The following is a 12,692-nucleotide window of genomic DNA, read 5'->3' as shown; positions in this document are numbered from 1 at the left end:
ATTATCATCATCATCATTTAACATCCATTAAGTAATAATGATGATGATGATAGTTCTACATGAACAAGTTTGATTTGGAGTTTTATCATAACATCTCCAACTCTTCACACTTTCCAGTTTGTGACAGCTCTTTTACTCTTTTACTCTTTTAATTGTTTCAGGCATCTGACTGTGGCCATGCTGGAGCACCGCCTTTAGTCAAGCAAATCGACCCCGGGACTTATTCTTTGTAAGCCCACTACTTATTCTGTCAGTCTCTTTTGCCAAACCGCTAAGTTAAACACACCAGCATCGGTTGTCAAGCGATGTAGGGGGGGGGGACAAACACAGACACACACACATATACATATATACGACAGGCTTCTTTCAGTTTCTGTCTACCAAATCCACTCACAAGGCTTTGGTCAGCTCAAGGCTATAGTAGAAGACACTTGCCCAAGGTGCCACGCAGTGAGACTGAACCCGAAACAATGTGGTTCATAAGCAAGCTACTTACCACACAGCCACTGCTACGCTGAAAAGAAAACAAGGAAAAGTTCTTACCCATGTCTTTAGTTGATGGTTTGTACATGTGATGGTCATAGGAAACTGTTTCTTCAATCTCTGCAAGTGTTTTGGTAATGGCAAATTGTTCGAATAAGTCTTTTAAATCTTTACGACACCGTAACTCAAATGCTTTGAATAAATCCACAAAATCCAAGAAAGACAACTGTGTTGAATGTGTGATAGCGATTGATCTACTTTCAGAAGAGGGAAGACATCTGCCAGCATTGAGAGATCGTTTCCGTCGCCTGGAATGGTAATGCTCTGTAAAGCTGTATGTAATATTCCTTGATCTAAAGCCTGGCAAATAGTTGGTTGTTTGAATTTGGTTTATCACTGGATCATTCAAGAAGTTTTTACTGGGTTCAGATTTTGATTTACGGGTTGGGCTAGGAGTCTGCTGATGGCTGTAAGTAGCTTTTGATGTTGACTCACAACTGCTAAATGTGCTAGAGCTGCTTGAACCTTTCGGACTGATATCCTGCTCAAATAAAATTGACACAGAGAAAGAGAAAAGAAATATCAGTAATTTTTAGGCATTCAAATTTTTGAACAGATTTATTTTCCAAATGTATAAGTCAATTTAATACAATAAACGATGTAATAGAAATTGTAACAGAAAACTTATATCATACATATACATATATTTGTATGTGTATATTTATATTCTTTTATTCTTTTACTTGTTTCAGTTATTTGACTGTGACCATGCTGGAACACTACTTTTAGTTGAAGAAATCGACTCCAGGACTTATTCTTTGTATGCCTAGTACTAATTCTATTGGTCTTTTTGCCAAACCACTAAGTTACTGTTACGTAAACATACTGACACTGGTTGTCAAGTGATGGTGGGAGGAACAAACACAGACACACACACACACACACACAAATATATACATATATATATATAACAGACATCTTTCAGTTTCTGTCCATCAAATTGATTCACCAGGCTTTGGTCGGCTCATGGTTATAGTGGTAGACACTTGCCCAAGATGTCAGGCAGTGGGACTGAACCTGGAACCATGTGGTTATGAAGCAAACTTCTTACCACATAGCCATGATATATATTTACATATGTAAATATATGTATGTATACATATATGCATATGTGTATATTTACATGCAAATATATATACCCCCCACACACATTTTTATATATATACATACACATATGCACAGTCATATGTTTATAATTAATATAATCCATTAATTAATATAATCGATAGGCATAGGAGTGGTTGTGTGGTAAGTAGCTTGTTTATGAACCACATGGTTCTGGATTCAATCCCACTGTTTGGTACCTTAGGCAAGTGTCTTCTACTATAGCCTGGGGCTGACCAAAGCCCTGCGGGTGAATTTCGTAGACAGAAACTGAAAGAAGCCCGTCATATATATGTATATATATATAGGAAGCACTCCGTCGGTTATGACGATGAAGGTTCCGGTTGATCCGATCAACGGAACAGCCTGCTCGTGAAATTAACGTGTAAGTGGCTGAGCACTCCACAGACACGTGTACCCTTAATGTAGTTCTCGGGGATATTCAGCGTGACACAGAGAGTGACAAGGCTGGCCCTTTGAAATACAGGTACAACAGAAACAGGAAGTAAGAGTGAGAGAAAGTTGTGGTGAAAGAGTACAGCAGGGATCACCACCATCCCTGCCGGAGCCTCGTGGAGCTTTAGGTGTTTTCACTCAATAAACACTCACAACGCCCGGTCTGGGATCCGAAACCACGATCCTACGACCGCGAGTCCGCTGCCCTAACCACTGGGCCATTGCGCCTCCCATATATAAGTATATATATGTATGTGTGTGTGTATATGTGTGTGTGTCTGTGTTTGTCCCCCCAACATTGCTTGACAACCGATGCTGGTGTGTTTTATGTCCTGGAGTCGATTTGCTCGACTAAAAGGCGGTGTTCCAGCATGGCCACAGTCAAATGACTGAAACAAGTAAAAGAGTAAAAGAGAGTAATCAGATGATATTAATGTAAATTTCAGATAAATTCTTGTGAAAATACATATTGAAATGGATGATATCTATAATACTACTGACCTTAGAATCATCACATGTTTAGAGCTGATTCCAATAGCTCTACATATAAAGGAAGCTCATACATAAATACATACATACATACATACATACATACGCACATTACTTTATTACTTTATTGCCAGATGCTCTGATATATTGGTGGTCACAATGGGTTTCCATTTTGCTCTTCCTTCTTTACCATTTGGAACCAAATGGTTTGACAAAATCATATTCCCATTCTCTAGCAATCCTTCTGAATCATCTTGTCATATATCTATGTCTCTATGTATCTATCTGTGTATCTATCTATCTATCTATCTATCTATCTATCTATCTATCTATCTATATATACATATATATATATATATGTATATATATATATATATATATATATATATATATATATATATAATATATATATATATATATATATATATATATGTATATATATATATACATACATACATATATATATGTATATATATATACACGTATATATACATACATTGTAATGATGAAGTCAGATCAAATATCATTATTTAGATTCACTTCATTATTATAACTTGTATGACTCAATGCCTTTAGAAACTAGCTGGCCCAAACTACACTTACACAGATATACTAACAATGATTTGGAGTAGTTTTCTTATATTTGACCAGTATCAAAATTTCTGGTACTGTGTACTGTTTCTTAGCATAACTCTATATAAATATTCTCTTTTACTCTTTTACTTGTTTCAGTCATTTGACTGCGGCCATGCTGCAGCACCACCTTTAATCGAGCAACTAGACCCCGGGACTTATTCTTTTGTAAGCCCAGTACTTATTCTATCGGTCTCTTTTGCCGAACCACTAAGCAACGGGGACATAAACACACCAGCATCGGTTGTCAAGCAATGCTAGGGGGACAAACACAGACACACAAACTCACACACGCATATATATATATACATATATACGACGGGCTTCTTTCAGTTTCCGTCTACCAAATCCACTCACAAGGTATTGGTCGGCCCGAGGCTATAGTAGAAGACACTTGCCCAAGGTGCCATGCAGTGGGACTGAACCCGGAACCATGTTGTTGGTAAACAAGCTACTTACCACACAGTCACTCCTATATATATATATATTTATATATATATATACTACTACTACTACTACTACTAATATAGGATGAAGTCTTTTTTACAGAAAAAAAATTCCTTCAAAAAATGTGGCAGCATATTAAAATACATTTAAGGTTAAAATTATAAACAACTTATAAATAAGGGCTAAAGAAAATTATTTCTATGCCAATATACTGATAACAGACTTTTAAATCGCCAATTTCCACATATTATTTACTCACTACAGAAAAGCACGAAGATTTCAGCTCTTCGTGTTTTTCTGTAGCGAGTAAATAATATGTGGAAATTGATGATTTAAAAGTCTGTTATCAGCATATTGGCATAGAAATCATTTTCTTTAGCCCTTATTTATAAGTTGTATATATATATGTATATATATATATATATAATTGAAGAAATTGGAGTCAACAAGAAGGGATATTGTTGGACTTTTCTTTTTAATCACTACAATTGTTTCAATGCAACTTAGTGCTTCAGGTGTGCAAGTACTAGACTATACAACTCTTTCCCTGCATTATGAGATTTAGTTGTTTCCTCAGGTGCATATCCAAATTTGTTTTCATGTGGGTATATGCATAGGTATGTATCTATGTATATACATGTATATAGTAGTGGAGCAGCCAGGTTGCCAGCTTGCTCGATGTGCCATTAGAATCTATATACAGGGGTCCATGTTAGTATCTAACGGGCCCCCACCCAAAGTTTGTGAATTTTTTATTCATTCCTGGAAGAATGCATTAGTTAGTTCAGCCTGGCTGTGTTTGTTGACAATTGAAAAGAATACAAAAAAAATAAAATAAATGATAGCATTGTAGTTGTGGGTGGGCCCCCTTAGTCTCCCGGCCACCAATATTTTTAGATCCTGTTCGCCACTGTATGTATATGTGCACAGGTGTATATATAATATGTATTATATATATCTATGCGTAGATATGTTTGTATATGGGTATATGCGTGTGAATATATATCTTTATATGTATGGGTGTGAGTATGTTGGTGTGCATGTGTGTATATGTAAGTAGATATATATACATATGTTAAGCATATGTATGCACAGACAGGCATCTGTGTATGTATATGTGTGTGACAGTAGGCACGTTTATATATGTGCCTGTATGTGACTGCGTACATGTCTGTATATGTGAGTATGTGTGTATATACATATGTATATGTATGTGTAGATGCATATATATATATATATATATATATATATATATATAATATAATATAATGTATAATATATATATAATATATATATATGTACATATATCTTTTACTCTTTTACTCTTTTACTTGTTTCAGTCATTTGACTGCGGCCATGCTGGAGCACCACCTTTAGTCGAGCAACTCGATCCCGGGACTTATTCTTTGTAAGCCCAGTACTTATTCTATCGGTCTCTTTGCCGAACCGCTAAGTGACGGTACGTAAACACACACCAGCATCGGTTGTCAAGCGATGGTGGGGGGACAAACACAGACACACCAACACACATGCACACATTATAGATACATATATACGACAGCTTCTTTCTTCAGTTCCGTCTACCAATCTCCACTCACAAGGCTTTGGTCGGCCCGATGCTATAGTAGAAGACACGTGCCCAAGGTGCCACGCAGTGGGACTGAACCCGGAACCATGTGGTTGGTAAGCAAGCTACTTACCACACAGCCACTCCTGTCTGTCTGTCTCTCTCTCTCTCTTTACCACACAGCCACTCCTGCGCCTATACTATATATTTATTATTTAGTAATTTATTTAGTTCTAGGTAAATGCTTTATTGTATCTTTAATTTTTTTCTATATGGTATGTTTTAAGTATATCATTGTTGAATGGTGGTTCTTCTCTAATTTTATACACATATACATACATATATATATATACACACACATATATATATATATATATATATCACTGGCTCACTTGGCCAATAATATTCCTCCTACTATACTTACTCAGTTTCCGACTACTGCCTTATTGCTCACCTACTAATTATCTATCTCTATCCTCTTTACTTAAATATGCAATCTGTGTGTAGGTATGTGTGAGAGCATATTTAAGTATGTAAGTACATGGAGGTATATATAAGCATGTATTCATTTATGTGTAAGCAGCCCCCCCCCACACACACAAACACACACACACACACATATAGACCAATGTTCATATACATACACTTATGAGCCAACAGATGTTTGCCCGTATCTGTGTTCATGCATTTATACATTAGCTTATACAAAAATGAGCATGTACTCGGCAATAGAGATGATATTGTGCTTAAATTTGCATATTCAAATACAAACTTCATTATGTGAACAATATATGAAGTTTTGCTAAGAATAGAAGCAAAAGGAAGTTTATACCCTACCGCCACCCCCAACCACCACACACACATACACAAACAAACACATACACATAAGTGAAACATATTGCAAACTTAATTAACTTTTGCAATTCAATTATTTAGTATTTTAATTTAATTATTTTTCTTTTTTGTTTTTCCAGTATAACAACATAAAGCTATAATTTTTATTTTGCTTATAAATTATTCAGTAATATTCTGAATTTAATTCAGAACGAAAACTGATAGGGTGTTTGGTCTGTGTGAAAGAACTTCCATTAAGAAAATAATGTTAAACATGAATTGATAAATAGACAAAGTTATTACATTTAATTAATTTAGAAATTGCAGATGAGCAAGATGATAAAGTATCATGCATCAGAGTTTAAAAATATTTCTCCTATTACACCAGCACTGTATCCGTGTATTTAACTTTCAAGTGGTCAACCTACATAGCTTTGTATATGTCCCAAGAGTGGTATATTCCAATGTAAGCAACAACTGCATTAGTACAATATTAACTGCAAGTCAACAAGGAGCCTCTGCTTGGTCACTTCATCTACTAGAAATAGCAGCTTTATACCCCTTGAATGTTAAGCTTAATGCTTTAGAATAGGAAGGGCATATTTGATAATTTAGTCCTAAATATACTCTTTACTCTTTTACTCTTTTACTTGTTTCAGTCATTTGACTGTGGCCATGCTGGAGCACTGCCTTTAGTCAAGCAAATTAACCCCAGGAGTTATTCTTTGTAAGCCGAGTACTTATTCTATCGGTCTCTTTTGCCGAACCGCTAAGCTATGGGGACGTAAACACACCAGCATTGGTTGTCAAGCGATGTTGGGGGTGGGACAAACACAGACACATACACATATACACACACACATATATATATATACACACACTATATATATATATATTATATATATATATATATATATATATATATATATATATATATATATATATATATATACATATATAAGACGGGCTTCTTTCAGTTTCTGTCTACCAAATCTACTCACAAGGCTTTGGTCGGCCTGAGGCTATAGTAGAAGCCACTTGCCCAAGGTGCCATGCTGTGGGAATTAACCCAGAACCATCAGAACCATGTGGTTGGTAAGCAAGCTACTTACCACACAGCCACTCCTACGCCTACATACTGCTTATGAAAAAGAAAAGAAAAATTTTTAAAGGCCTTTGCTGGAATGCCTTTGATTACAGGTCTTCTTGTTCAAGGCAGATCTCGGACTTACAAAGAGGAAATCCATAAAACCACTCTCTGTTGACTTTTGTAGGTTTGCATGGAAAAAAAAAAGAAACTAACTACCATAGGACATATAATGGCTGTGAGGTTAATGTATTTGATTTCAAATTATACAGAAGTTCGGATTCTACTACCATAGCTTATTAGGCTGTGCCAATCAGAGGAAGTTTGCATGATTGAACATCATCATTGTATTATTCTCCCAATTCCTAGGCTTGTATGAGTCAGTTGAAATTTGTTGAAGCAAATTTTCTCTGGCTGGATGTATCTTCAGTCATCTCATTAACCCTCACCTTTTTTCAAGCAAGGTCATATTCCCTTTAGTCCTTCAAACATGAGCAGCACAATCGATGGACATGATTTCACTGAAGATTGCAAACAAATGACACCGTATATATGACAATAACATTCCTTTACAACCTCACACAATCTTAAGACTAAAACACACACACACACACACACACACACACACACACACACACATACAGACATATCATCGTCTTTTAACATCTGACATGGGTTGTATAATTTTAACAGGATCCAAATGGTCTGAGGACTACATCATGCTCTAATATTTGCTTTGGCATGGTTTCTATGGCTGGATGTTCTTCCTAATGCCAAAATATTTTACAGAGTATACTGGATGTCACCACACAGACTGGTAGGCTAAGTTCCCTTTGGCTGATTGAGGCTACAGTAGAGAGGGACATGCGTTGTCTGTGGAAAATGTTTTCTCAGACAAAAACCACAGCATCATGCCTTACAATGGTATAGCATGATATACAGATTACAATTTTAAACATGCATATACTTATAAAGGCAGTGAAAGAGAGAAAATTAATTAGATGAAGATGCTGACAGAGAAAGATAGGATATTTGAAAGAGAGAGAGAGAGAGAGAGAGAGAGAGAGAGAGAGAGAGAGAGAGAGAGAGAGAGAGAGAGAGAGCGAGAGAGAGAGAGAGAGAGAGAGAGAGAGAGAAATATTTTTTAATGTTCAGAACCTCACTTTGGAGGAAGCAATTCCTGAACTATGTTTTTTTTTGAAAATTATTGGTCCACCAAATCCTTGAGTTCCTTTCTTTGAAGTTACTTGAGTTTCAACAGAATTGTTTACATTCTGGGTACCACTTGACCATCGCCTGCCACCGAATGTCTAAACAAAGAAAACAACAGAAATGTCAATTATTGTCAAATAAAAAATACATACATATATATATATATATATATATACATCTAATATAGGATCTAAAATTAATGATTTTGTAAATTTTTCAAAAACGTCCATCCTCTTTGCCCTTACCCTGTATAAGTAAGTAACCATTCAATGGAAGTATGATGTAATATTATTGAATAATCAGCTCCATTCATATTCATTTATTATTATTTTATATATATGCATATATATATAATATATATATATATATATATATATATATATATAATTATTTGTAGGATTCACTTGAACCAAAGTATTTCAATAAGGGCACCAATTTAGGGTTGAAATCAGCGTATCCATGTATATACTGTATACAAACATTCCTGTATATATCCATGCATATATGGACATGTCCAAACACTTATATATACATGTACATGTACATAAACACATCCATATAAATATACATGCATATGAAATTATATAGACATGAACACTGGCATACAATTTCATGATCCACTGTGAGTTCCAGATCCAATGAAGTATAAGCTACATATATGTGTGTAAGTCATCTAAGAATCCGTAAGTCAGATAAAAATGCACTTGTATATCTGTCAATAGAATGAGTATATAATCCAAAGTGTACAGTATAATATATCCACTATGGGCAGTTTTACCTAACAGTTTTGCACTGGGGATTTAACAATCTGGTTATGTAACCCTGTGCTATTCAGAGGTAGTTGATATGGAACAAAATACGAATGAAATATAGCCATATTTCATTCCATATTGGTTACCTCTGATGAGCGCAGGGTTACATAATGGGATTGCTACCTGTATGGTTGTGGCCATTCCTGATGAGCAGGTGACTTGACCAAACCACTTGAGTTTGTGTTTCTTTATCGCGTAACAAGTTCCTCTTAAGGCCCTATTGCCTGCCTTATGCTCCTTTCCACTTCCTCATTTGTGACACAATCTCTATATGATATTCCCAAATGTCTCTTGAAACATTTCTTTGTAGCAGCCTGGTTTCTTCTTTCGATTCCTGCTATCAGTGTCCATGTTCTGCAGGTGTACAGGAATACTGAGATCACTAATGATTTCATTAGCCTAATTTTGGAGCTCAGTGATATGTTTCTGTCTTTCCACAGTGTTCTGAATTTGGTCAGTGCTGCTGTTGTTTTGGTAATGTTTTCAGCATGGCGAATATTTTTCATAAAAAATTAATCACAGCACTAAATTAAGTTTCATTAGAAGTTAGAGATTTTTTTTACCTTGTAAAACAATTCTACTGACTTGGTTTCAAATGGAATAACAAATGCCAGTGAAGCTGCAAATTTTAATTTTGATTTTCTTTTAGAGGCAACAAATTCTACATGTAGTTGTTTAAATCAATGTTGTGTGTGTGTGTGTGTGTGTGTTTGGTTTACTTTTGTTTCAACACATCATTAAACTCTATGGACAGAAATGGAAATATTCAACATGGCCCAGCATGGAAGATGGACATTAAATAATGATGATGATGATGATGATGATGATGGTTATGATGATGATTATGATTTTAAGCTTTTTATTCACCCACGTGCACATTCACACATACACATACACATGTACACTCAAACATGCACAGACACACAGACACTCACACATGCACCTACAAGTACAATTTACACGGGAAGATCTTTGATTGAGTTTTTCGTCAGTTTAGATTTTCATTTGTTATTTTTCTGTGTAAATCGGTCATTGACTTGATTTTATTCATTGCCAAACTGATGGAAACAATTTGTTCCTACAATTTTCAATATAGTCTATAAACATACAAAAACACAAAACCACATACACACACACATATATATATATATATATATATATATATATATATATATATATATATATATATATGTATGTATATATGCATGTATGTATGTATGCACATATGTATATATGTGTGTATTTTGCTCATAATACTATGGAGACTAATAACACTCAGTGAAGATTGATTTTTTTTCGCTATGCTTTTTATATAATCATTCCCCATCAATAGTTCCATTTTATCTTTCAATGTATTTTATTGTAGGTTAAAAAATTATTATGGATAGAGTGATGGATGAATGGAGAGATTTACACACCCATGAATACGTACGTGTTTATAATATGGCTGACATGTCTTTTACATTTATTAAGGTGCCACATGCATATTACTATCACTAAATGTACTCATAATATAACCCCATAAACTGGCTTTCACCAGTAACAAATAAATACATTTATAAATATATGTCTGTGTGTGTATGTGTGTTTCACATATATATATATATATATATCATTATCATCATCATCATCGTTTAGCGTTCGCTTTCCATGCTGGCATGGGTTGGATGGTGCAACTGGGATCTGGGAAGCCAGAAGGCTGCACCAGGCCCAGTCTGATCTGGCAATGTTTCTATGGCTGGATACCCTTGCTGATTAGCCTTGTTCCAGGAAGGGGTTCAACTGACCCATCTTCCTAGTGAAACAGTTGTAAGGGATATACTTAACTAAATTTGTATCATTTGTCAGCTTAAAGAAGAACTTAGAATTTCATGCTCTGTAATCTGTTGGTCACTAAGGATGAATAGCATGAGAGAACTATTTAAGACATATACAGAGACATAGCAAGGTGGGAGTCACTAATGAGCTTAATGAAGGGTGCAGGAAGAGGTCTATCCCTACTTTGATTATTATTGTCCTCTGAATAATAAAAGAACAGTTTAAGGCTGGATGCCTGCAGGAACTCTTGTATTCTAATGACTTAGTTATTTTAGCATAATCTGTTGAAGATTTAGAGAAGAAGATTAAAGATTTAGTAAGTAGAGAAGATAACAGGAGCTTGCTTCCATCAGACCATGCTCAATATGTAGAAAAGAAGTAAGGGGAAATTCTATGCAATGTACCTAGCATAAATAATGGGACACAGAAGATTTAGTTGGATCACATGCATGCTGACAGAGAAGCTAGACTTCATAAGCAGCAGGTGCAAATGAGTTTGTAGTAGCAATGCACAGATTAAATTCCTTGAATTGCATGGAAGGCTCACTAGAAGTAGTTGATATATTTTGTGACCTAGTGGTTATAATAAGTAGAGAAAGTGGGTGTTCTGAAATTGTAGTAGCTAGAATAGGTAAAAAGGGAAAAAAGTTCAGGAAGTAAATACTTCTGCTAGTAACAAAGGGCTTCTATTTGAGAGTAAGTGATGATGTTTATGTGGTGAGATGCATAGATGTATGATTGTGAGATACACACACACACACACACACAGATAGTGTAAGATTGTGAATTAATATAACATGTTATTCAAGGCAGGAAGCTGATAGAAACGTTAGCATGCTGAGTGAAATGCTTGGCAGTATTTTGTCTGTCTTTACATTCTGAGTTCAAATTCCACCGAGGTCGACTTTGCCTTTCATCCTTTAAGGGTCGATAAATTAAGTACCAGTTGCATACTGGGGTTGATCTAATCGACTGATCCCCCCCACCCCCACAAAATTTCGGGCCATTTACCTTGAGTAGAAAAGACTATAGCATGTTATCACTCTTGTACTCATTGCTAGACTTGCGAGAAAAAGCAGCCAAAACTCACCCTAAATCACTACAGACCATCCTTAAAGAAAACAACAAACACTTTAGACAAAGTAGTATTAACAACACACTGGTTGAAAACAACAAATAAATAACAATAATAAACAGAATGGTAACAGCTGGAAAGCCTTTGATCAGGGCTGACCTGGGGTGAAACAAAAACGGCTATAATTGAGAAAACAAGATGTTTCATCTATTCTAGCTTTGTTAATATTCCAACCATGCTTCCATTGATGATTTATTGGATGCTAATCCAAAGCTCATTCTTCAGCTTATATTTTTAGCATTAAAAATTCTTTCGAAACAACACTAGTTATGTTTCCATGCATAAAATCTATTAATATTCCATGCTGTAATTTTGTAATTTATCAAAATATTCCTTGTTTGAATTAATTTGTCAATTAAAATTTAACCAATAATATCAAGCTACAATATGAGATAATGAAATATCTATTGTCTTGTGGATTTAATATCTCAAAGAATACAGGTGATAAAATATCTCAGAGATATTGTTAGATTAATTATTAAAATTTAAATCAAAAGCATGTCATATGAAATAATAATTCATTGCTTATTGTGTTGATACTCAACAGACAGTATT

The 12,692-nt window shown here is 35.0% G+C and overlaps 1 protein-coding gene across 5 annotated transcripts in view; it reads right to left on the bottom strand.

Moving 5' to 3' along the window:
* The window catches only part of LOC115224721 (1-phosphatidylinositol 4,5-bisphosphate phosphodiesterase epsilon-1), a 1,072,053-nt gene that overhangs the window by 178,795 nt on the left and 880,566 nt on the right, over positions 1-12,692 (bottom strand). For 4 of the 5 annotated variants that reach the window (XM_036513495.1, XM_036513498.1, XM_036513504.1 and 1 more), the window contains 2 exons: positions 8,324-8,470; positions 544-1,024 (listed from right to left, as the gene is read on the bottom strand). In XM_036513495.1, the coding sequence (XP_036369388.1) occupies positions 544-1,024; positions 8,324-8,470 (628 nt within the window). The remainder of the gene's footprint in view (positions 1-543; positions 1,025-8,323; positions 8,471-12,692) is intronic. The other variant, XM_036513507.1, reaches the window with a different exon arrangement.

Source organism: Octopus sinensis, linkage group LG2, assembly GCF_006345805.1.
Source record: "Octopus sinensis linkage group LG2, ASM634580v1, whole genome shotgun sequence".
NCBI classification, from domain to species: domain Eukaryota; kingdom Metazoa; phylum Mollusca; class Cephalopoda; order Octopoda; family Octopodidae; genus Octopus; species Octopus sinensis.
Note: the sequence above shows the minus strand (reverse complement) of the source record. Positions and strands in the feature narration are given on the sequence as shown.